This window comes from Seriola dumerili, unplaced genomic scaffold, assembly GCF_002260705.1.
Source record: "Seriola dumerili isolate Sdu_G_001 unplaced genomic scaffold, Sdu_1.0 BDQW01000079.1, whole genome shotgun sequence".
In the NCBI taxonomy this organism is placed as follows: domain Eukaryota; kingdom Metazoa; phylum Chordata; class Actinopteri; order Carangiformes; family Carangidae; genus Seriola; species Seriola dumerili.
This window is the reverse complement of record NW_019174334.1, coordinates 1,594,513-1,619,948: the sequence shown is the minus strand read 5'-3', so window position 1 is coordinate 1,619,948 and position 25,436 is coordinate 1,594,513. Positions and strand designations below refer to the sequence as shown.

Sequence of the window (25,436 nt, the reverse complement as noted above, 5' to 3'; positions counted from 1 at the left end):
TGCCATGGAAACCACGGAAGTAGTGCGTCACACAAGTCACAGAATATGGTGCAACACCTACGAAGTAAGCAGCCATGTTTGTTCAGTTAGTTTTAGCAATATTATTAATGTTACAAACACACATTCATAACCATTGTTGCAACTTTAGAAAAAGACCAATAGTTACTAAATTAAACATCATATTAATTTAAGTTATTGGCATTTTAGTTGTGTAATTGCAAGTAAAAAATAAAAGAGAAATTGATATAGATAAATTATGGGTCTAAGAATTTACAAAATGTATTAATGTTATCTATTTTGTAGTGTAAGTGGTATTTCAAAATACAACAAATAAATAATAAATACAAATAAAAAAAAAAGGTGAACAATGTCCTTATGACACACACGTGAACACAAATCATATCAACTGAACTAAATGGAACTAAAACTTTCTGTTCATATTTTCTTACTTGCTCTCTCTACGCAGCAACAAGGACATTTTTCCAGGCTATAGTGTCTATCAAGGCAACATACCAAGTCAGGACCACAACTCTCTTCTCCCAGTGACCCCTGCATTGTTAATCTATTTCATGCCATGACCTGGGTTTCCTGTGAGGGAGTGACTTGCTGCCACTTATGCAGGAGCACATGGCAGAAAGGAAATGTAGCACCTTCTTAGCTGGGTTCAGCTTCACACACAGCACCACGGTTGTAGATTTATTTCTGCCGAGAGCCAAACTAAACATAATATCGCCTGATCTTAGTAGGGTCATTAGATCTATAGGGTCTAAATACTGTATCTTCCCATAACTATTAATCATGAGCCTCATCAATCTGCTGCTCTCATATCAGTGCCAAATCTCCCAGTTGTTCAAGGTTTTATTTTTATGTGGACAGCAAAGGCAAAGGCATTCCACTGCAATCTGTAAAAGCTTTTTGTTAGTAATGAGGAACATATTTTGGAATTATAAAATTGCTAAATGTTAAAAGAATAAAATAAAATTCACAGGTAATGGATTTTTGGCTGCCCACAATTTGACTTGATTAGAATTTACATAATTTTTCCTATTCCACCTTTAGTCATGCATACAAATGTCCATCTGGTGATAATCACAATATTTACATCTCCAACGAGTTCAATATGTTTCACTGATTCTTAAATCACCATGAAAGACCAAACATTAGATGAAACTATTTTAAAAGTGCATACTCTAAATATTTTCTCAGTACTGTGACAGTCATCCATGTAATACATTTAAATATCTGGCAAAAACATTAGCTATTCAGTAGAACGTGTGTGCAGAAAACCTATACAACAATCTCAAAATCCTAAATTACATTAAATATAATCTAATAAGTTTCCCCTTCCTGAACCGCTACACTGAACACCCTCCATTTTAAGACATGGCTTAAATAATGGTAAAAGAAAATCATTATAAGAAGTGGTGCCAAAACTCATGCGCATGAGAAAAAACAGACACCTCCTCTGTCCCACTGGGATTCTCTCCTTTGCAATACATGACATCAAAAATATACATGTAGCCATTACAATACCATAAAAAAAGACATGACACAAACCCATGTCAAAGTGGCTGTCTGTAAAAAAAGGCAGACTTGGTGAGTGTCTGCTTCGATGGAGAGCAGACACGTTGGGTGAATAGACTCCAGTGTGTACGGCTTCTGTTTCTGCACTGCATCACTGCCACACCACAGCCTGACGAGCTGGCCACTCTGCCGGACTGTGTACCACCGAGAGCCAAACTGTGCTGGGAGTGACTCCGCAGAGACATCCCACACATGGCAGCTGATTCCCTGTGAGCGTATGCAGAAACTTGAGTTTGTTGTTCCATTATGTAACGCTATGACAGACTACACTCGAAAGACTGACTGATGCTAGGTTAGGCTGTGCGTTAAATGTGTCCATAGTGTGTATCTAAATGTTCGGGTGCAGGAGAATATAGGCCCTAAGATTTTTAGCAACTGACGGGAAACAATGCTGCAGTACCTCACACCTTAAGATATATTTACATAGGACTGAAGATATATACCCCGGTGAAACTGTTCAATTTCCCAGGTACAATATACATTATGTTGCATAAGACAGACCTAAATAAACTCATGATTTTGTTTAAAAAGTATGAAATACCAACATACAGTGGTTGCATTTTTAGGTTTTATTTTTTGCAGCATGAATCCTGGGTGTATTCCTTAGCTACTTCAAAGACAAAAGAAGAATTTGAATAAAAAAAGTACTCCCAAGAGAACTCACAGATAATACTACTCTTAGCAGTTAAACCATAAACCAATAAGTGCTAGACATGCACAAGAAAACATTTCCAGGTGAGACTGTAATCAATCAGCTAATAGTTCAGGTTTAATTTGATGTGTTGATTTGATTGAAGAGTTTGTCCTTAATGACCTGCGACATCAGGCCATGAATTGCCTCTATGGTTGTCTTGCAGCTAAAACAAAGCACAGTGAAAAAAATGGAGATTAGTAATTATCCCAAACAGATACAGCGTACATAGAGATGTAAGATTTACATTGCTATCAGCAGACTTCCAAGAGTAATAAATAGTGATTCTGATTTGTAACCTCTTAATAGTACTTTTTCTCGATCCGTGAATCAGATATGACTATGAAACTATTATTAATAAACATTGGTGATCTTAGCTTGAATGATATTTTGGATGGTTTTAATCACAAAAATAATTATTTATAGTGTATAAATAAGACAAAATCATTGAAAAGTAATAATGCTACATGGTTTACATTGTTCTTTTTCTGTTTTTATTCACACTACTTGTAATTCAAAAGGGTTTTAAAAAAAAACCAATAGACCCCACAACTCATAAAATGAGTCTAGAGTTGAAATGATTGATGATCAATTAGTCCATTGACGTGAAATTAATCAGTAACTATTTTTTTTTATAATTGATTAATTGTTTTAATCATTCTCTGTTTTATTTCATTGCAAACTCAAACTCTGGGTATTTTTCTGACATTTATTGAGAAATAATCTGCAGATTAATCAATAATAAGCATAAGCTTGATTGTAGCATTAAATCAAACATTCAACAAGATTTTAAAACACACAAGAATTGTCATTAAAATTATTTGTTAAAATGTAATAAAAACAACTTCTTATGAGATTATAATTAAATTAAAATAAAGATAAAAGTGTACTATTGACAAATCAGTAGAGTTGGTAAATACTGTAAATCATGCAGAAACAAAATATAATGAAATTAATTAAAAGTTCTTTTTAGGATGTACAATATAGAGAAAGCAATGGGAAAGCAGGCTACAGCCAAAACAACACTGAAATTATACTGCCCAAAATAAATGAAAATCACGAGTTGTTGTTTAAGGAAAAATATTTACCTGTCTCGTGTTGCTTTGGCCAGTTTGTCCTCAGACTTCCTGTCATGTGTGTCCAACCCGAGCATGAAGCTGCCTCTGCCCAGCTGAGCCTCCGACTGCTCCAGCTTCTCCGACAGGTCAAACACCTGGCCCGTGGTATAGTCCGAGTTCTGACCATCCAACACACACACACACACACACACACACACACACACACACACACACACACACACACACACACACAAACACACACGCGCACACAGAAACCAATTCATGCACAATTTGCTAACAAAAGCTATATAACAGATTTTCCACAAAGAAGAAGAATTTTTGCAGAATGGCAACAAATCTGTCTAACAAGCTATAGGAACACTTTGTGCGCTGTGGTGAATGAAACGAAGTCAGGGAAAAGTTTGCTTAAGGTGAGGCCGTGTTTTTAGTGGAAAAGGTAATTAAAACACAATGACACAGGGGCCCCTGACTAGGGTGACAGTGTAGCAACTGACAAAGCATGTCACCCATGGAGCAGCTCATTCTTGACATCTAGTCAATTCATCTTCATCCAGAATGCCAAAGAGCTAACTGTTTGGATAAGCCTGATGCCTATTTAGACTGTTTAGTCAAGCTCGGGACAGAGTGACTGCAACCACAATGGGAATTCACATGAGGGGCTTTCAATCTTTAGAATGAACTGCAGGGGAAAAGGAGATGATCCACAGTGAACTATGACAGCATCTGTATCACTGGAGTCAGGTCCAGCTTTAATACTTATCTCCCTTGTTAAAAAGTCTAAATTAAGCTTATTACCAACATCAATAAACAAAGGCGCTTTGCTAACAGGCTGCAATAAATCACAACATCACAAGCTGGTGACCACATGTCTCAATGAGTTATAGTGTAATAATTAACCATAAATCAAAATGTCAAACAATTAGTGAATATTTTGATTTTTGAAGTTGCATACATACCGTGAGGAGACTTGAGGAGCTTAAGGTATTGACCCAATATTTATTCCAAAGGAGTTCCAGGAGCTTTCTATCAAGGGACGACTTAAAGTAAGTTACCTCCAAGGCGTAATACCTACATAAGACAAATCAAAAGCAAAGCAAAGCAAAAACATGAGACATACATGTATTCAGTCACAGAGTAAAGAACAAAACTGTATTTAATTACTGTAATTAATTTAAAAATAATTTACATACTTATGTAAGTATTCAATATGGTGACAACATTGTAATATACTGTATATCAACACTCACTGTTTACAGTGTACACCAAAGTCTTCAATCTTGTTCAGAGGGATTGTCTGATATTCGGAGGGTCCTTCATCGGGAGGTTTGTAACCCTGAAAATCCAAAAGAGGAAATACTGAGAAATAACAACAGAAGAAAAAGCTTTTCTACATTAACAAGGAATTAATTAACGAGATAAAAAGGCAATTACAAGATCACAAATTCTAGTTCATACAGCTTAATAAATACACAACAATAAAACGAAAATTTAAAAACTACAAATATGAACAAAAACACAAATGCACCAGAAAGCATTAATAGCTAATATTTTCATTACTTGAAACTTAAGAGAACTGCTGCTATATTTGCTTTACCTTTGGGTAGGTTCTGAAGGCGCCAAGGTTGACTTTCCCCGCAGAAATAGTCCGAGTGGGGTCGATCTGTTGGAAGCAAGATACAGTAGAACAGGAAAACAAAGTCAGGGGTCATACGGACCTCAAGGGACTACTCAATTCTGGCCACCAGGAGCCCTTTGCTATGGCTGTCAGTGTGCTGAAAATACACACTTAATTATATGACGCCCATGGCATTTAAAGACTGCTAAACCAAATGAAGTGTAAATAGCATATATGGTTGCAATAGCTAATTATTCATCTGTATTACATGGAAACCTACAACTCATACATCAACAATCTCACCCCCTTCTCAGTTACAACCACATTACATATTGTCATACTTAGAAAGAAAAGAACTTACTTTCCTGAATACAGTTTTTAATGGGGCATAATTAGAAATCACTATAAAACAAGTGTTTGACTTGAAATAACAATGGTTACTATTTCTTGTCTTACCACAACGGCCACAAAGGGCTCCTGAAACTGCTGGTTGAGCATCTGAGTGCTGACATCAATGCCCGAGAGCCAGCATCCATAGCCTGGATGACTGTGATACCAACCAATAGCATTCTCCAGCCGGCCAACCTGAGGGATTAGATGTAGTTTGTTATTCAAGACATGAAGCCTGTACTATTTCAAAATGCAGTTATATACAGCAATACGACAGATATGGAAAAATACGAATAGTATGAAAATAATGATTGAATATTATCATTGCCACCAGTATATGGTAAAGTGTAGAAGTGGCAATTTTGGGATCTTTTTTAAGAATATGACACTGTTAATCTGAGTCACAGAAACAGAACTAAATTATGGTGGTAGTGCAGCCATGTTAGAAAGCATATTTTTGCACAGCCATTTGAGCCAAGACTCAGAAATTAATAACAGTATTGAACAGGTGAGACAGGGCTGGGTGATATGGATAACCCTCCTCGATCGCTGTATATGTAATTTCTTGCTGTGATATTGATACATAGAGATATAGTAAATTTGATCTGTAATCCATTGAGAAAGAGTTTGTGAATGAAATAACCAGAAGGGACTGTTTGCTTCTGACTAATCCAACAAATTAAATACTTTACAGAGCATGGCGCTTCATCATATTGATGCAAAAACCTTATACAAATTTCAATATTTCCATACAGTAGTCCTGCTCATTGGTTTGCAACAGTGCCTGAACACACTCAGAGATAATAGCTAAATAGTAAACATGGAAAAATCTCTGAAGGTAGACAAATTTATATCATCTGACGAGAAAATATCAGAGTTGTGTTTCATCTTGAGAAATAAACCTGTTGGTGTATGTTTAATCCACACATTACAAACAAGGGTTTTTTTTAGAACAACTGAGTAACATTTGCCCAAGTCTCAAAATAAAAAATGTGGTTACAATTAATAACATCTACAGACAGTGATGCACTGCAAGTCGACATGATTTAACTCTTAACAGTGTATGAGGAGAGTTTGGTTTGTTCTTCTCAATTATGAATTAACTGAGATGTCCTTTAGGTGAGTGGAAGTCAGTATCAGACCTGTTTGGCATTTTCAATGTAGGCAGCCATGTATTCATACGCTGCAGCCTGTGCGTTGACTCGGGTTTCTGTGCCCTCCACAGGTAAGGCAAAGCTGTCCATAATGATCATGGTTTCACCGTCGACCTTCCCCAGCATGAGGCCCATCACCTCCAGGTTCCCTCCAGACCTGGCATGCATCACCATCTTCAACAAGGCCAAAGCTGAGATCTTGCAATACTTGAAGTAGTGATGGCTGCGGGGTCAAAGAAATATACATATATATTCAAACTTAGCTACGTTAAGTATAATCTTAAGTAGTAGATCAATTTGCAAGTACACACCACACAACGTTAGCTGTACTGGTGTTGACAAACAAACTGACAAACAACTGCTAGTTTATGGCAAAACACGTACCGTGATACACCAGACGATACCAGAAATGTACATTAACAATTAAACTGACCACTAAATACAACAGTACTATTGTATACTTACTCCTTTGTCCATGGCTTCGCAGCGAGGATTTCTTGTTGTTGCTTTTTGTCATATTTGTAAATTTCATCTATGCTCTGAACTTCCTGCATGCTGTTAGATAGCTCCCATGTTTTCTGAGCAGTGCTGCTGCCCGCCATGATGACTTAGCTGAGCACAAAAATTAGTCGTTTAAGCCCCTATTTCTGCTCAAGTAAGCGAAGTACTGTTGTTTTTTCAAGTATTTGTTACCGTAACAGGGCGAAACATCCACTTGCTCAGGGAGCCATGACAGTGAACGATACCAATACGCCAAAATGCAATCGCAGGGGACGTTTGTCTTAATGTCATATACATATGAGTTTTATGTGTTTATATGCTACACAACATTTTTACATTAAAACTGAACCACACATGTAACAATTTTATTCGGCTTGCAAGGATTTTTCCGTGTTTAATACTCGTGTTAAAGTACAGCCACCCCTCTCACAGAAACCAATGGTTTAACCTTGAGAGGAAGTCAACTAACCGTTGGGGACGCACTGACATCTAGCGGTGCTTTCCAGAAAGACAGGTATGTTTGTTTGGGAGGCCTGTGTGGACTTGCAACACTGTACTTTTGGAGAGGGTTGGGGTGTTTCACGAATTGATAAAACTGAAACTAATGGTAATGTGTTTAACGAAACGAAATTCTTTACGACAAAGCCCGAAAGCGAGACTTAAAGGACTAAAAAGGCTGGTTGGTACTTGACAATTAGCTTAGTTGTTTGTAAATTTCACTATCGCAAAGGTTTATATTGTTATAACCATTTAGACAAGTGATATCAAATAGTAAATATTACCGACTAAGTTTGAGTTTGACGTGTTAGACGCGTCAGTCATATATTTTTGTTTTAGGGCTTGGTGTCAGCTAGGTTAGTTAGTTAGCCTCTCCTGGGAGGACTGTTTGTATTATGGTTGCCCCTAACAACAGAATGATGCTTTACGCCTTGCAGACAGTCTAGACAAGAGCATTTGTCAGGTTATGGTCTGTGGAGGCAAATTATTTCAACATGAGTGATATATATTACAGCACTGTTTTATTTCTATCGCCAGGGTTATGGCTGAGCATTTAAACAAGTACACATTTGTTATATTAGCTGTTGTACACTGGTTCAACTCTTTGGCTGTACATAGAAATAGACGAAGATGGGACGTTTTTCGAGGACATTAAGAGGAAATACACAAAGATATACCATCACTGAAGAAGGATACACCAGTCATTCATGCAAATTGAGGTACGTAAAATATCAATATATTGAAAACCCTTGTAAATATCAATGAGCATAACAATGTTAGAGATTAATTAGATTATTATATGTGAATGTTCTCCACAGTTACGGTTGGTGAGACTGTAAATATGCCTCCAGCATCAGCAGCACAAGGAATAATTCCTAATCTAGACAGAGGTATTGTGCAAGTCTCTGAGAGTGAACAGGTTGCATTCTTTGAGTATAGTCTTCATCATACAATGTGTGTTTTATACTGTATTTGCTATATTTTCCAGGCTTGGGCTTTAGTTTGCTGCTGGGAACTGACTATGAAAAGAGAAAACAGAAACTTCAGCAGGAGCTTCAGCTTGACTATAAACAATATGTTGCCAAGGTCTGATGATGTTTTTGGAAAACTAAATGATTAGTACAAACATGTTTATGTCTCAAGTTGCCTCTCTGTTGCATTTTTCTGACTTAACATCCCTTTGTTGTCATATTCTTCGTCCAGAAAAAGGATCCAAATCCTAGAGAACCTCATCCACAAATACAGGGTCTCTCCTTACCTATTGACGAGAAGATATCAGCTAAGGTGTGTGTCTGTGTATTTTGTGTGCCTAGGTGAGTACTTGGACAAGTACATTTGTGTGTGTGTGTGCGTGTGTGTGTGTCTGAGTGTGACATAACGACTGAAAGGCAGGTACTGTAACTCTGCCCGGTCATCAAAATTGGACTTTTTCCCCCTGGCTTGATATAACTTGTTCACAACAACACTGATGGACCTGATATACTGTAGAGTCTCAACTTAAGGTGATATAAATTGTTGATTATATAGTGCTATGTATTTCATGGCAACAGCTTTTGTTTACAAGTGAATTCAGAACTTACTAACTAACTAACTTACTAACAATGGGCTATTGTGACCCAGTGGCCTAATGGATAAGGTATCAGCCTCCGGAGCTGGGGATTGTGGGTTCAAGTCCCACCTGGGTTGAGTGAGGTTAACCAAAGAAAACCTGATCAACTTGAACTTTGGAGAAAGTCAAAGTTTAGTATACAATACAAGTACTTTATTATGGAAGGAGGTACCTGCTTTAGCAAGAAATAGATCCCTCTGCTTTGAAGTGTCTGTCAACAATTGTCTTAATCGTTGTGTAAGAAATTTCTTTAAGTATTGAATATTCAGTGTGTAGGGGAACTTTTAACTGAGATATGAGAAAAATATAGTAAGGTGTCTTTTTTTCAGAAGGTGACCTACTGTATGTTAATCACTTTGTACAGTATGTTTAGTTTTCTAATAGACATGAAATGGTATAGAAATTTTGATGATTATAGTGACGAAATGTAGCTGCCCTGCCTGAATGAGATGGTTGCTTTGGAGACATGACTACATTTGTTTCTCTCACAGGAAAAACTGAGAGAGGAGAGAAAAAAAGAATACAACCTCTTCCTCCAGGAAAAAACTCAAATCAGAAGATTAAAGAGGGGGACACCTCCTGTTACTTCTAAGGTAATGAGAATAGCCAATAAACAATGAAGCACATTGATCTTTATATTTTTTGCAATTCTACTTTCTAACCAAAATACATTGTTTATAGAAAAAGATTTTTGTTATGTGCCTTGCAACTTTTAATGCACACTGGTATAAAGTAAATGCTTTTCAAATTAAAGTTTTTCCACATTTTCACTTTCAGCCTGGACAGGTTCAAGCTTCAGATGCTGTACGCATCTTTTCTCCAGCTTCTCATCTACCCAACCTCAACACCCACACAAACATACCCCCTCCTGCCAGGGAGTGCCCTGCATCCAGGAGAGATGCTGCCACTCTTACTGATGCAGTGGATAATGGAAAAAGCACTGGGACTTGGGAACCAGGCTATCGGGGGCGAAGACGTTGGCAAATCTGTAGACCAAAAGAGCCCTATACCTCTGAGGAGGAGCTATTCACAGACAACGAGGAGGAGCTGGAGTTCAGACACAGGAGGAGAAAGCACAGACACAACCCAGAGCCTGTGTACAAAGAGGAGAGGAGAATCAGAGAGCACAGAGCTAACAGGTGTAACTTTTTTCCTAAGTATGATTTTGAGCTACTGGTATTCGCCATCACCATGGAGTAATGGGCATGGTAATATAGTTCCTCTTCTCTTGTCTGTTTCTATTGCAGAGCTCCTCTGGACATAAAGGAGGTGGAGGCCCCTGGCGTTCATGATCAGAACAACAATGACTGGCTTTGGAAGTCAGAGTAAGAAAGATCCATTTCTTTGTGAGAACTGTATTGCTGAGACAGAATCATTCTAGATAGCAACCGTATTCACATACAATGTTCAAAAGCCAATAACATCCTCCTGGATAGTCACATAAATTTTCTCAATCAATAAAGTACACAGGATAACTGTTACACCAGACAGGTATTGATTGTTGCTGCATACTTAGTTATTGCTCTTCAGCACTTCTCTTACATGCTGTTGCATTTCATTGTTTCCGGTTTATGCCATTATGTTGAGCTACTGTCAGTAAGTCTTTAACGTATGGGGCAGTGAACGAGGGTGAACCTTGGCCCAGCTCCAGGCAAACAATTACTCACCCCAGTTCTATCAGAGGGGCCAGATTTATTGGAGAATGGGGTTTCACTCTTCATCTCTGTGTTAGAGACCAGAAAGCTCTGCAGGCAAACTGTGAGGCAGTGTTGATGTAAAATAGTAGCTGGGTGTGGCTAAGAAGGAAACTGATTGCTGTGCTGTTATCCTTATCCACTGTATAAGGGTATCTTGTGGAGTGTCTGGTTCTGTCTGTGCATCTGTGTTCAATAGCCTCCAAACAGACAGCATGAGGATGGCTGCAAGATCTAGACCTGCTAGCAGCAAAGATAAAGCTGAGTTTGCTACTGGATTACTGATTGGTAAATACCAGTTTTATCTTTTGATGCTTTTAGACATCTATTGACTTGTGTGATTACTGATGGAATTTGTCACCTGAAATCTTTTTTCAGCATCATCACTTGTATGTTTATGACTCTCTGTTGTCATGCAGGGGCAACAGAAGAGCAGACGGCCTCTCGGTTGAGGAAAGAACAGTATATGCAAGAGCTTCAGAAACAAATTGCAGAACAACAGAGAAACAAGATGAGGTAAGTATTTATTCCCTAAATAAACAATTTCATTGGAGTTGGCATGTCAGTAGTCAACAAGACAGAAATGATGGGATGATTTGCACTTGCATTTGTTTTCAGGGAGAAGACACTTGAGCTGAGGGTTGCAGCCACTGGAGCCACAGACCCTGAAAAAGAGGTAGGAATATGGCATTACAAGAAAGAGCTAAAAAATTAATACAGTTTTTAAAACATATTATGTAGCATCGTAACATAACATAACATAATGATCCCATCTTGCTGTAATACAATCGTCACAGTCCTGCATTTAATGCTGTGTTTTGTAATCTTGTAGAAGTAGTCTCTACAGCTCATTACACACTTCTCTTATGTCACTATTTATCACAATCATTGATGATAATGATTTGATGTGATGTCACAACACTGCCTTGAGCAACACCTCACATTTTGAGAGGGTTTCTCAATATTCTTGTCTGAATTCTTGTGATGGATCTCTTTTCCGTGATGCATCACCTCTTCAGCCTGACCGACTTAAGCAGTTTGGAGCTGTAAATCGCCAATATGACAGATGGATACGAGATGTTCCCTACAAGCTCAGAATAGATCTACAGGCCATAGGGAAGGACCCAAATCCAAGGCCAAAAGATAACAAACCTACTGAAGACACAGAACAGAGAGACCTCCTGGGAAATTCCCAGGTGGACTACAGTACAGCTCTCAGTCAGCTGGCAGGAAACACGGTGCCTGGGTCTGTGATGGGAGCAGCACAAGGTGTCCCTTCACTGGACTATTTTAATGAGGACTATCACAGGAACTTCTCAAACATGCTTGGAGAGCTGGCCATTCCAAGGTAGTTCACTGCTGCTTTTTGTTCCTTTACATGGGTGAACTTAACAACTCTGCTTATATTCATTGAAGTATCTGTGATTTTGTTTTTTCAGGGTTGCTGGTGTTCCTCCTCCAATACCTCCCACTGTAACTAATAATTACAAGACTCCATATGATGCACCCTATTACTACTATGGAACAAGAAATCCATTGGATCCTAATCTTCCTCACTATCAAAGTATAGTTTCTTAATTTTGAGAAATGTTTCTAGCAATGTGGTTTTAATGGCAGACTGACATAAAGTGCAGTCATGACAAACAAAAAGCAACAATAACACACAATAAAAAAACAACTTTACTGTTTACTGTGATGGATTACCTACTGCATTTCCAGCGAGTTTCAACTCGATATTTTTGCAAGACTGGTCAACACTGTGTCTAGTATTTTCATGGTCATTAACTGACTTGCAGTATCTGGCACAATCACCTTAGATGGGAGTAATTCACCTTGCCTTAAATAAACTCCCAGACCTCTCTGTAGAGAATTAGCATTTATTATGGAGCCACTTTATCACCATATCAATGGCCAAGAGGACTTGGCATAGCAATTCATAAATCTCATTTTACAGCAGAACTGATTTTATTACTAAGGGGATATACCGTACAGTTTATTGGATATGAGTTTAGCAGATCCAGATGGATCTGACTTCATCCAGCTGGTCTGTTTGGTGACGTTTATTTCCTTTCAATTTTTATTTTAAAGCTAAATTTCTGCCCCGGCCTGGGTAAAATAAAAGTAATGTTGGAAAGAAAAGCTGGCAGACGGTGGCAGCAGATAGCTGATGAAACTGTTGAATTGTGTGTATTTATTATCTTGTGTTTTGTGTATTTTCTTCATTAGATGATCTACCTGGAAGGGTGCAGCAGTCTGGGAATGTCCAGAGTTCTCCTCAGAAACCACCTCCTCTCAGACCCAGTCGCTGCACTGAGTCAGTGTCTATCAAACCACCTTGATGTTTAGAATAGAAATTTATTTAAGTAGATGATTAATTCAGTGTGCACAATTTTAAACATTTTCAAAATATGTGCAATCAATTTGTAGGGTGTGATAGCTTTTACATTAGTCAATGATCATTAGATATTTTTCCTCTCTTCCAGAAGAAGGCCCTCACTGCAAAATAACTGTGTCTCTCTGCCTTATCATTTGTCACTCTGCCTGTCTGCTTCTAGAGCAACTGATCAGTATAGAGCGTCACCCCTGGATGTTGGAGAGTTTCCTGTAGACAAGTCCAAGCAGAGGAAAGAGAGTGCACTGAGCTACCAGGAAGCACTCAGGCAGCAGGTACATCATGAGATCTATGATATATCACCTGACCGCCATAAACAGACCCCAAACTAACTTCTCAAATTATTAATGGAAATATTCTCTGTGCCCACTTTACAGTTCTGTTAACTGGTGTTAAGGTGTTTTTTACAGATTTGGTAATTCAGTCAAAGGGTTGAGGGTGGCAGCAACAGACTGATATGCTAATGGTTCCTGTAACAGGCTGTTTCCTCCATTTTGATGGCAGAGGACCCCCAGGCATCGGCTGATTTTAGGGACAGGCTTCAATATTTTGACAGTAGATCATGGTGGAGTCATGGGCAGAGAAATACACTGTAGCAAGACAAAGACAGACTTTCACTACACTATATCAAGGGACAGAGGTGGTCTCTGAAAGTGCATCAACTTTTCAAACATCCTGCCATCCTTGTGTCCAGATCAAAGAAAGAGCGGAGCGTAAAAGAAGAGAAAAAGAAGAAAAGGAGCGATATGATGCCAAGATAGAGGCTGAGATGAAGGCCTACAACCCCTGGGGGCGAAGTGGGGGTGGCGCTCCGATTAAAGACCAAAATGGCAACCTTTTTCGTAAGTTGGCTTTCACTTCCTTACGAGGTCTGCTAAACCTGAGATTCTTTTATGATTGTTCAGGGTAGTCTCTTATTACTGCATATTTTAGTTACTTATAAATATTTCCATGCTCTCAGATGACTTGAATCAAAGGAACAAGATCAATAAGGAGTCATGTAGGAATCCTGTGTTCAAGAATAGAGAACAGACACAAAACGTTTTGATGAGGAACGGAGACACTCCTGGAGTTGAGGCCAGCACTCCCATCTCCCCACAACTATCAGGTAGTGTTCAGTCCCTCTGGATAACTGTGCCAAATTCATCTGTCATCTAGATTATTTTGTGTACTCTCTACTGAGCATCTGTGTGTATGCTGTGTGCATTGTTCTCCTTATTGATAGATTACTTTCTGTCTCACTTGTCCTTGTAGGTTTCAATGATCAGACAACTCAACAGCAGCTCCCCATGCAGGACAGATACAGAGAAGCCCTTGAACAACAGGTAGGCCACACTCTACAATCTGTGCAGGTAACTGCCTGAATACTAAGCAAAGGCACTGATCAAACAAAACATGAGCTGCTTTAGTGTGTGTGAGTGTCTTTTTTGTGAAATCTGAATACGGTTTATTGTTTCCAACTACTTTAATGTTCCCAAGAACTTGTATTAAAGAATTTGTAAATACACTGTAACTGTAATTTTACTTTGTCAATACCAACAGATAGAGGAAAACAAAAGAAAGCAGGCAGAGGAGAGGGAACGAATGAGGATTGAGGAGGAGAACGAAGAGAGGAGGTTGGCAGAGCAAAGGGTTCGCATACAGCGGGAATATGAGGAGGAGCAAAAGAAGAAAAAGAGGGTTGAGGTGAGGAGCCTTCATCTCTTTGATGAAGAGTACATCATTCAAGAGAGGTGCATATTTGGGGGCAGGGGTTCTCTTTGCAATGGACTTGCCACTGAGAAATGGTTGTCTTTACTCTCTGCAGCACAGGCTGGAGAACCAAAGCTGGATCAATGAACCTAAGACACATCGTCAGAATGAGGAAAAGAAGAAGAGACAGGAACAAGAGACTGAGAAGAGGTTACCTGAGGTAACCAGGGACAGAGAGGAAAAACGGACGCAGTTGAGTTATGAGGTACAGTAAACCTGAAAAGACATTGGCACTGCAGCTATAGTTTTATTAAACATCTTTGTCAAGAAACGTGATTCTGCTCATAAATGTACAGAGAGAGCCATCTCCTCCCATCCCAGCCTTGCAAAAGAACCGGACAAACCTTGTGGCATCCAGCCCTCCCTCTCCCTCTGTTGTGAGCCAACTCTCCTCCAGGACGGTAAGTCAATCAGTGCAAATATTTTTACATCAAACATGTAATGTAATGGTGTGAATTTATAATAAAAAATGTTCAAAATTGACATAATAGGAGCGCACTGTGTCAGCACCACACTACCAACCAGTCCCTGAGGAAATACCCCAGCTACAAGGTAAGACTGTCTTTGTCTGTACACCACCCATCTCTAAAAGATCTAATTCTTGTAAATCATAAATTGTTACTCAAAAATGTATTGTTCCCATCCTTGTGTCTGTCTCCTCTCACTCCCTCTGCTTGCTTTAGATGGTCAACAGGAAGTGATCAGAGAGCTGTCAGCCCTCCGTAGGTACCTGAGGAAAGAGCAGAGACAACTGGAGGTTCAGCTGGGCCAAACAGATCGACAGGAGAGTCACTACACTCCCCCTAGCAGGTAATACTGTTAGACACCCAGCAGCAGGGGTAATTCTGGGCTTAAAATTAGTTAATTTAGATGAGTTATTAGATGTGCTGTAGCCTTTCAGATCCAATTTCACCTAATGCACCCCCAGATGCATTAAGGGCAAGACACAATACTAATTCTGTCTTTTTTAATGGCAATGTTGATTTGCTATATATATATTTAAAAAGGCATTCTTGCGTTAATGAAAGTGACCCAGGTCAGATTGGCTATCTTCTATTCTCCATTCAGATTTGTTTCAGGGGCTCATTACTGAACTAATATAACAGCATGATCCCCAACAGGAAATTTTCTTTTCATCTGTCATCACCTTGCAAGATCAGCAAGGTCAGCTGAAGTGCAGGATGCAATAGGGATTCAGAATGTTGCTGAAGGGCTCTTCAACAGGGCCTTACTAACCATATATGTGTGTTGCAAAAATGATTTATGTATAACAAGCTACTTGTAAAGTCTCTGCTTATATTCAAATTAGTTTACTCCAAATCATCTGAGAGATGGCCTCGAACTTGTGCCTGTTTCATGGCTATTCTTTGGTTACAGTCTAAGCTTGTTACACAGAAACTTAACTGGTTGTTTTATTCATTGTGCACAGGTGAAAAACATCCAGGATAATGTGCTACTGCCACATTATCAGAAAGACGCTTGCGTGTTATTAAAGGTAGTTGTTGTTGTTTGTGGGGTTTACCTCCTTTGCTCAGGCCCAGAAGACGTCCGAGAGTGGATGCCTTTGAATCAGCGCATCAAGCTGACCAGCCGTCAACTGCAATTTACTCTGATGCTGCAGGTGTCAACATGCAAAACATCAGGGAGTTCAACCAACTTAAATACAGAGGTACTGAAAGACACTTCATTAATTAGACACAGGTCTCATTTTATCAAGGAACATTTTACTCACTAATCAGGTCAGCCTTAGGCCCTGAAAGAAAAAAACACCCTTGGTCAATTTTCTATTAGATTGCTATGCCTTAAATCTTCATGACTACAGTATTATGAGCAGTGACTTTCTGATTTCTAGTGCCATCTTCTATGGAAGTAGATTTGTTTCAGTATTATTTGTTTGAATAGATGGGCAATCCATGCATAAATGTTTAATCTGTAAATAGGAAACACCTTCCACAAATACAAAAAATAAATGTACAAATTCACAAAAATATCTTGCAAATATAATTGCGTTTGCAAATACACAAACAAATTCCACAAATAAAAAAAATATCTGTGAATACATTCAATTCATTTACAAATAAATGAAAAGCATTTGTGAATATCTTCCTAACATTTACAACTAAATCACTTATCAAACTTCCACATGTAAATTTTGGATTTTTGCCAACCTAACATCTGAAAGATCTGCTCTCTGTTGTCAAACCTTGATGGAATGAAGTGGGAAGGCTTTAGCCAGGCCGTGGAGCCAACAGCCAACCTGCTGTTTGAGAGAGTGGAGGGAGAGGGAGACAGTAAGAGAGGGAGCAATTAGAGCTGCTCAGATATGAAAATTGTTGGTTTCTTTTTAATTATCTCTAGTCTGTGCTTCCTGACCTTAGATTTGTTTGTTCTTTATCACTGTGCTAATGCAACTGTTATGGTTGCATCATTCAAAGAATACAACCTGACAGCCCCTTGATTGTATATGTATATATATATATATATACATATATATAACAAATATCTATTGAGCTTCCTCTTCTTCCCTTTATGTTCGTCAGACACCTCATCCCGTGAGGAGGTCCTTCAAATGTACCCTGACCCTCCGACTGACGCACAAAGTCTAGACATCCAACAACAACTTTCAAACAGACATTTATGAATCAATTTTCTATTTGTGAACCAAAAAAGCATTTGTGGATCTCAATTCTACACTTGTGGATTTCAATTTTACACACACACAGTTTTGAAACAAACTCTCCACCAGTCTGAACTAAAAGTGACTTGTATTACTCTTTAAGAGCACGTAGTCCTCTATGTGTTGTTTTTTTTCCCCAAATAATCGGTGACAAGTAATGTGCACCACGTCAACAGTTGTAAGATATGAAGTGACAGGACCTGGTTAAGGTCTTTGAAAGTATGGTATTGATATTTGTTTTGTTAAGAAGTGACGTATTGCAATTTTATTGTTCATTGTTAATATGTAGGCTGAGCTAACATTAACTACTAAACTGACACCTGTTCCCATGGCGACAGTAAACATTCATGTTGTGGGAATGAAAGCCCTGTGATGATGATGAAGATACATTTTAAATAGTGAATGGGAAGTGGGGGTGGGGAGAAGCTGTTCAACTGTTCAACACTAAACACTGTGTATCATAGTGGATCTTTGTGTCATTTATGCCCTGGTAAAACAAGCAGCTGCCACTGCCCCAGACAGACAAACAAGTAGCAAGGAAGTGACATCCTAACTGATGACCTTGCCTTGATGAGAGGACTGACAGATTGCATTTTCATTTTCACTCCAAAAAAAAAGAGCATATTGAGGCATAAAAAGTCGTATTATAGTAAGGCATAAAAAGTTGTAGTATAGCAAGGAATAAAAAGTCATAGTATTGTAAGGCACTAAAATGTCACATAAAGTAAGGCAAAAAAGTAATAGTATAGTAAGGTAAAAAGGCATAATATAGCAATAGCAAAGATAAAAAAATTCAATAGTATAGTAAGGCATTAGAGTCGCCAACTAACCTATGTTAGGAAGATATTCACAAATGCCTATATTTATTTATAAATTAATTGAATGTATTCACACATCACCTTTCCATGGCAAATCAGTTCATTTCACTGAACTGAAACGAATTTGACATTGCTTACTTTGCTTTTATACTCTGAACCAACCCACTTTTCCAACTTTGAGGAAGTCATTGAGGAACCCTTTTATAATTGCCTTGGTCATGGTGTTGGTGTAAGGACGCAGGAACAGGATCATTGCAGTCTTAAACCGGCTGTGCACTGCCAGATGGTTCAGACTTTCCAGAGTCTCATCAGTCCTCTGTCTCCCTCTAGCCACACTGAAACTTTAATCTCATGAGGTCATGGGAGACGTCCATCAGTGACAGCAGCTTGGCAGTGTGAACAGAGAATGTAACGAAAGCGACCGAGGAAATGGCTTTGGATGTGTTCCCAGACCGAGTTAATGCAGGGGTCTGAAAGACACGCGGAGCTGCAGCTTGTAAAACCTAAAAAATTGGAAGAAATGCTAGTTTGTGACCAATTGACTAAATCACTTATCAAACTTCCACATGTAAATTTTGGATTTTTGCCAACCTAACATCTGAAAGATCTGCTCTCTGTTTTCAAACCTTGATGGAATGAAGTGGGAAGGCTTTAGCCAGGCCGTGGAGCCAACAGCCAACCTGCTGTTTGAGAGAGTGGAGGGAGAGGGAGACAGTAAGAGAGGGAGCAATTAGAGCTGCTCAGATATGAAAATTGTTGGTTTCTTTTTAATTATCTCTAGTCTGTGCTTCCTGACCTTAGATTTGTTTGTGCTAATGCAACTGTTATGGTTGCATCATTCAAAGAATACAACCTGACAGCCCCTTGATTGTATATGTATATATATATATATATATATATATATATATATATACATATATAACAAATATCTATTGAGCTTCCTCTTCTTCCCTTTATGTTCGTCAGACACCTCATCCCGTGAGGAGGTCCTTCAAATGTACCCTGACCCTCCGACTGACGCACAAAGTCTAGACATCCAACAGCAGGCACTTCTACGTGAACAGCGACGCAAAATTAGGCTCATGAAGAGAGAAGAAGAAGAGCACGGTCAGCAAGCAGACACACACACAGACACACAAACAAAAGTCTCAAATTGTTGTGTTCTTTCACTAATTGCTGTGTTTCTCTCCAGACTTTTTGGACCAGCAACTGAACCATTATAATCCTGTGAGTTTATATGTATTTTCATTCTGACAGTCAGACTTGCTTGGCTTAGAGATATTTTATTGGCGCCTACTTTTGTTTGCATCTTCTTTCAGAGGAACAAACCTGGGCACTTCATCCACAGAGACTCCATGTTGCCATCTGAGACTGCTTTTATTGGTAAGCCTGGCTAAACATAGTTTGTTTGTAAAGGCTGTCCCTGTTCCTCTTTTCTTTTTTCTTTCAAGCAAGAAAACAATGTTTACATCAGTGGAGACACATACACAATGCACTCTGGGATTTTTCTTTTTCTAAGGCTCCAGATGTTTTCTACAAAGGTGACATGGCTCGGGAGGTCAGCTACATGCACCCTCACAATAACACACTACAACAGCCTGTGTGCCAGGCTAATTTACCTCTTTGTCTCTGTGCCAGGCTTTTTGTGGCACATGCCAGCTCATGTCTCTGTGTTGCAGCTGTTGCCAATGCTGGGTGCAAGGTGCCACTGACAGCTGCAGGGTGGCGATAGCACAGTGCCAGGCTTTGGGAATGATGGCAGTACAGAAATTGTTGAAAAGCCTGTTGTAGAATTTTTTAATACTTTCCCTCCTACCCTTTTCCATCTCCCCTCCTTTCATTAAAAAAAAGTTTTGCTGGATAGACTGATTTTCATCTCTTTCACATTACACATATCTGAACTGAATGAACTTTTAGGTCCCTAATCTCTGTCCAGCTGTAAAGAGGTGTGTCTAATGATGAATGGCTTTGGGCTTTGTCAGATGTTTACAGTGGTGATGCATGTGAAGAGCGAGTTGATCAGCAGAGATCCCCTCAGCCCTCAGCACAGCATCGGGAGAGGACAGCCCCACGGAGGAGACATGACGATGATGTATGGCGCTGATGATTTGAAGCAGTATCCCGCTCTGATGCTTTCAGTACTGAATCACTCAAGTCCCTTTACTTTTCTAATTTTACAACTTTAACAGATTTCTGTGGATCAGAGGGAGCATGAGACCCAAACATACGCTCAGTCTCTGCCGTCATCGACCAGTCTGAACGATGAGGCCAAGGTCAGAACACACAACCAGCGCCGCATCACGAGACAAGACTCGCACACTGGGGAACATAACAGCAAATCAGGTGAGATGAAACAATTTCCATGCTGTTGTCCATGAGAAACTTTTAAATAACAATAACAACGGATAGAAGGGCACATAGCCATTGATCCACTGAGACTGTCCCATTAACATAGCTTTCTCTTGTAAATACACACTGAATCTAATTAAAATGCAGTGCGTTCAAATTTTATATTTAAACTGGATTTTTAACCCTGATCTCAATTTGGCTTTGTTACAGTGCTTTCCTGAATGTTTGAGTCTGTTTGTTTATACTAATAACTTGACTCTAAACTGTGAAACTGCAGAAATATGTATTATGTGTGTACAACATGTTATATTTAAGAATCCTTTAATGTGTGCCTAAAGAAATGTGCGATGGATAAACCTCTGTACTCTCCAGAGAGGCTGTCTGGTGATGAAAGGGATGTCTCATCTCTGCATTCTGCTCTGGAGAGGCGTGTCTCTGTGGAGACTGTTGCCACAGAGCCCTGGCTGCGGCCTGGCACCTCAGCTTCTGTAAAACGCTCAGCCCGTAGAGAGAGGCCAAACAGAGGGATGGATGCTCCACCGTGGCTGACAGACTGCGTCACATAGCTCTCATTACATGATCTCCAAGGATGGGAAACTGCACTGAGTGAGGCTCGCCAACCTCCCTTTTCTGTAGATGCAGGTGGTGGTGGAGAAAGAATGTCCTTGCTTCATGATGCTTGAATCACTTAACACCGTCTTACATGTTAAATATGGGTTTTGGTTACATTAGTTCAAAAGCTTATGAGAGACCAGAATCTTCCAGTATAAATATTGATTTCTGTTAGATTAGACAATAACCAGCTTATTCAAAACTCACTGTGGTCAGTTCCTCTCTGCAGGAAAAGAACACTTTTTACTGAGCCACACACAATTAACGGCTTCGACTTAGCCTATGCATGTTTGATAAGGTGAATATCTGTGAATGTACCATAGACATATGTACTGTACATTTTAATGTAGTTATTTTAGTTATAAATACACACTGTAGAGTATTATTTTATGATAAAAAACATTATTATTCAATGTTGTCCTGGCTGATCATTAAAGTGGATAATAAAGAGCTAGCAGTTGCATATCATTTAGAAGTCAGTGATTCAACATTTCAAATCAACCAAGTTCAAAAACTTTATTGACCTAGAACCTGATTAGGATGCCAGATGATGTATTGTACAGAAAGTTGTACATAATCTTTTTTGCAACATAGAAAACTTTACATTGCTGTATCATATACATTTTGTTTTCTACATCCATGAGCAGGAATGCATCCCATTCATACTTAAAGCACAGCTAACATTTGTCATTTTCTCTATACATATAATTTTCCCCCAAACCAAAGAAAAAAAAAACATTAAATATATTATTAACTTTTGATTTTGTACACAAGAGTGAAAACTAAACTCAAACATGAAAACAGACTAGTGAATCAAAAGCAGCTAGCATCAGGTTGCTCTCTTGTCTTCCAGTTTCAGACGCCCAGTTATCATCTACCTTCGATACAAACCTAAGAACATATAAAATGGAATAATTTAACCCTTCACTTTCCATGGTCTTGTTCAGTTACAAATCGTACTGTATAGGACAATCTGCAGGAGATGGTACAGTCAAATAAATTATCATAAAAGTAAAATCTCCAGTGCATTCAAAAAAAGAGGATCAAGTGCAGCAAATCCATAGGAGGAAAAAAATAAACAAAAATAAATGAAATCTAGTGTTATAAGATTATATTACATAGCGGCAGATCTGTACAACTAGTTTCATCCAAGAGGCTATCAATACTAATGTTAGCCATCTGCGGTGCAGACAGAAAGATCATCACTATCAATGTGTGACAAAGGTCACATTTCATAGTTACTGAATATGTCTTTTTGCATGTTGTTGAAACCATTCATTCTTAATGTTTTAAATATACAGTAAGAAGCACACATTTTTTTGAAATATATTCCTTCTGAGCAGATCAGAGATATGGGTGACTGTCAGTTGTTTATCAGTAGTTTTATCCAGTGGAGGCATCGCTACACCTTGTACAAGACATTACTGTTTTTATTGTGATATCAAGTACTCCATCTGGGCTGTTTGAGTGTGTAGGTGTGTGTGTGTGTGTGTGTGTGTGTGAGTGAGTGTGTGTGTGGTGACAGGGTTAAGGGTGCGGGTGGGTGGTAGCACATAGCCGACTTATAGTCAGCTATTTAGGCCAAGTGTTCGGCAGAAACCACATGGATGGCGCTGAGGCAACACAGAGCCACAGCGCAGTCGCACAGATCTGAGGTGGAGGCTTCACTGGAGCTCTGTGTTCCAGGCTGTTTGTGGTGCAGCATCACTGGGCCTCCTCCCCAGCCTCCTCTCCCACCTCCGTATCTGTCTCCTGCTCTGCATGTGTCGGCTGAGGCTCGGGTAGCTGTGCAATGTTAAACACCAGGCCAATCCGCAGGTAAAACTTTCTTAGAACAGCCCGGAGCTCAGGGATCAGGTCGAACTGCATGATCTCGCACAGCAGAGGGTAGTATCTGGATGCATGAGCTTTGAACTAAAGGTGGAAGTGGGATGAGAGACAGAGAGAAAGATAGAGTGAGACATAGACAGAGGCACAGAAATCTTAGTGCTTGGTGCTACACAGAATAAAGTGACACTTTTAAGGACTAAAATCTCATTGATATGCTGGCTGTTCAGTGACAGCATCAATCTCTGGTATCTTTTGATGAGCTCCATAAAGAGCTCGCAACGACTCAAGTGAAAACATAACATTCAATTTTGCGCATGAGGGAGGGGGGCTGCACCTTCATCCTTTTTGTAGTGTATTTGTTTTATGACTCCAAGTCTTAAAATATCAAAAAGGTTCCAATGTGATGATTTAATCCATAAAATGCAATCAATTCTGTTCTTGCTCTGCTGCATTGTTCCATCTGCACCCTTAATGTGATCAGCATGGAGAGACCCCCCCCCCTCTCATTGATTTGGTGTATTTAGAAAATGGGCACACCAAAAATATGTTTCTGATTGTCTTGAGGTTTCTTTTAAAATTGTATAACAGGACACCATAAACATGATCTTAGTAAACAATGAAACCACAAATCTAAAACTATCAAAAAGCATAGCCATTATTTTTTCCTCGTTATACCAATGGTCTGAAATACCACTCTGGTTCACAGCTCAGCCTCATCTGTTATTTTTGGATAAGAGACCTAGTTGTAAATGATCTGGTATGTGTGCGACAGGTCACACACACAGCATAGTGGTCAGGAAAGTTTCGGCTCCTCACCCTTTCATCGCTGATCTTTAGCACCTTGGTGAGGAAGAGCAGCAGCAGGTTGGTCCAGGCCTCTCTGTGGCTCTCTGAGGTCAAGGCCAAGAAGTATGCTACAGCCTCACTGCACACACTACAGGACACGGACAAGGAGAAACACAAAGAAAGAAAAAGAAACATGTATTAATACTTTGCGAGAACATTGAACAAAAAACAAACAAACTGGGTGTTACGAAAGAAGGAGTAAGAGCTGTGTTGTTCTGTAATGTACTGTGGCAAGACGGCATCTGCTTCTCTGCCTTGCTTATCACATGAAAAATTGCCAAGGGGAGTATGATGAAGATCGTTTTCGCCCAGTAACTGCTAATTAAAGCCACTGACTGAGGTTATTATGAAAACAATTAGACATTTTTCTTCACAGTTTCAAGCTTGAGGAAAACTGACGTGACCTCTGACCTTTCTTGTCTGACCCTGCGGCCCTCTCCTGACATCAACGCCATCTGTTAGCCATTCATCCCCCTCCCTCTTCCTCCTCCAGACTCACAGCTCCCTTGCACTCCAATCTCTGTGACGTTAATCACCTCCCAAATCTGCCCTGCACCCTGCACTAATCAAACTTGCATGTGTGCTGTACAAGGCCTCTGGTAAACAAGGGTTTGTGTGTGTGTGTGTGTTTGTTCAATTTAAGAATAAATCTGTGCCTTTGTTGGATGAGCTGTGTTTGAGAAAGAGGGAAGCAACACAAAATACAGGCCTGATGACACATAACAGTGTCTCAGTGAATAAGGATTTCTGAGCCACTCTCACATGCAGACACCACCCTTCCACCTCCTCCTCCTCCTCCTCCTCCTCCTCCTCCTCACTCTCCTCTTCTCTCTAATAATGAATGCAAGTAGGATAGACAGGCGATGATTCTGCTTTATCTTGATATCATCATCAATATCAGGGTGAGGCGGCGAGAGAAATGGGGTGACGACTGTTTGCAAGGCGCGTGAATAAAGATGCAGCGACGACAGCAGTGCTGACTGAACAATGAGAGATCAGTGTGCTGATTGCTTTGGATCTATACAGCGCACGGCATCCGTTTCAGAGAACTGCCGAGCTGTGCCTGTGAGTAACCGACTGTAGATAGTAACATCAAAACAACCCTCCCCTCCCCTCCCCTCCTCTGAGTGCCAGTGTCCATTTCTCCTTCCTCCGAGGTGGCTATTGACGTTTCTGCCCGGAGAAGTGTGATTTCTTTATCCCCACATTGGAGCTAGTGATGGTGAATGTGTGACAGACATCTTTAGCTTAACCCCAGTTTGACCTCAACTCACAGCACATGCATATACTCACACGCACACATAGACCGGGGGTTGAGGGAACCGATTACTATCAGCTGATATTA

The 25,436-nt window shown here is 39.6% G+C and overlaps 2 protein-coding genes and 1 non-coding gene across 4 annotated transcripts in view; 1 reads left to right on the top strand and 2 right to left on the bottom strand.

The window, feature by feature from the left end:
- Positions 1-2,138: 2,138 nt before the first annotated feature.
- On the bottom strand, positions 2,139-7,247 carry cops5 (COP9 signalosome subunit 5). The gene is made up of 8 exons (XM_022744272.1): positions 6,979-7,247; positions 6,502-6,736; positions 5,426-5,554; positions 4,949-5,014; positions 4,602-4,687; positions 4,311-4,422; positions 3,364-3,512; positions 2,139-2,441 (listed from the first exon to the last, which is right to left on the bottom strand). Exons 1-8 carry the CDS (start codon positions 7,113-7,115, stop codon positions 2,354-2,356), a joined length of 1,002 nt encoding a protein of 333 aa, XP_022599993.1. The 5' UTR covers positions 7,116-7,247; the 3' UTR covers positions 2,139-2,353.
- A 1,878-nt stretch (positions 7,248-9,125) lies between these two features.
- trnar-ccg lies at positions 9,126-9,198 on the top strand. The gene has a single exon. It is a non-coding gene; the product is annotated as a tRNA-Arg (tRNA).
- A 12,719-nt stretch (positions 9,199-21,917) lies between these two features.
- Positions 21,918-25,436, bottom strand: part of arfgef1 (ADP ribosylation factor guanine nucleotide exchange factor 1) — a 51,712-nt gene continuing 48,193 nt past the window's right edge. For both annotated transcript variants that reach the window (XM_022744276.1, XM_022744277.1), the window contains 2 exons: positions 24,062-24,179; positions 21,918-23,329 (listed from right to left, as the gene is read on the bottom strand). In XM_022744276.1, the coding sequence (XP_022599997.1) occupies positions 23,120-23,329; positions 24,062-24,179 (328 nt within the window). In that variant the 3' untranslated portion in view covers positions 21,918-23,119. The remainder of the gene's footprint in view (positions 23,330-24,061; positions 24,180-25,436) is intronic.

What these genes read in the sequence shown, in the direction of transcription:
- cops5 (XM_022744272.1), bottom strand. Translation starts at nt 7,115, where the DNA reads ATGGCGGGCAGCAGCACTGCTCAGAAAACATGGGAGCTATCTAACAGC. An exon ending in ACATTGAAAATGCCAAACAG is followed by an intron (nt 5,555 to 6,501) that starts GTCTGATACTGA and finishes CTAATCCCTCAG; the next exon opens with GTTGGCCGGCTGGAGAATGC. An exon ending in CCTTCAGAACCTACCCAAAG is followed by an intron (nt 4,688 to 4,948) that starts GTAAAGCAAATA and finishes TTGGATTTTCAG; the next exon opens with GGTTACAAACCTCCCGATGA.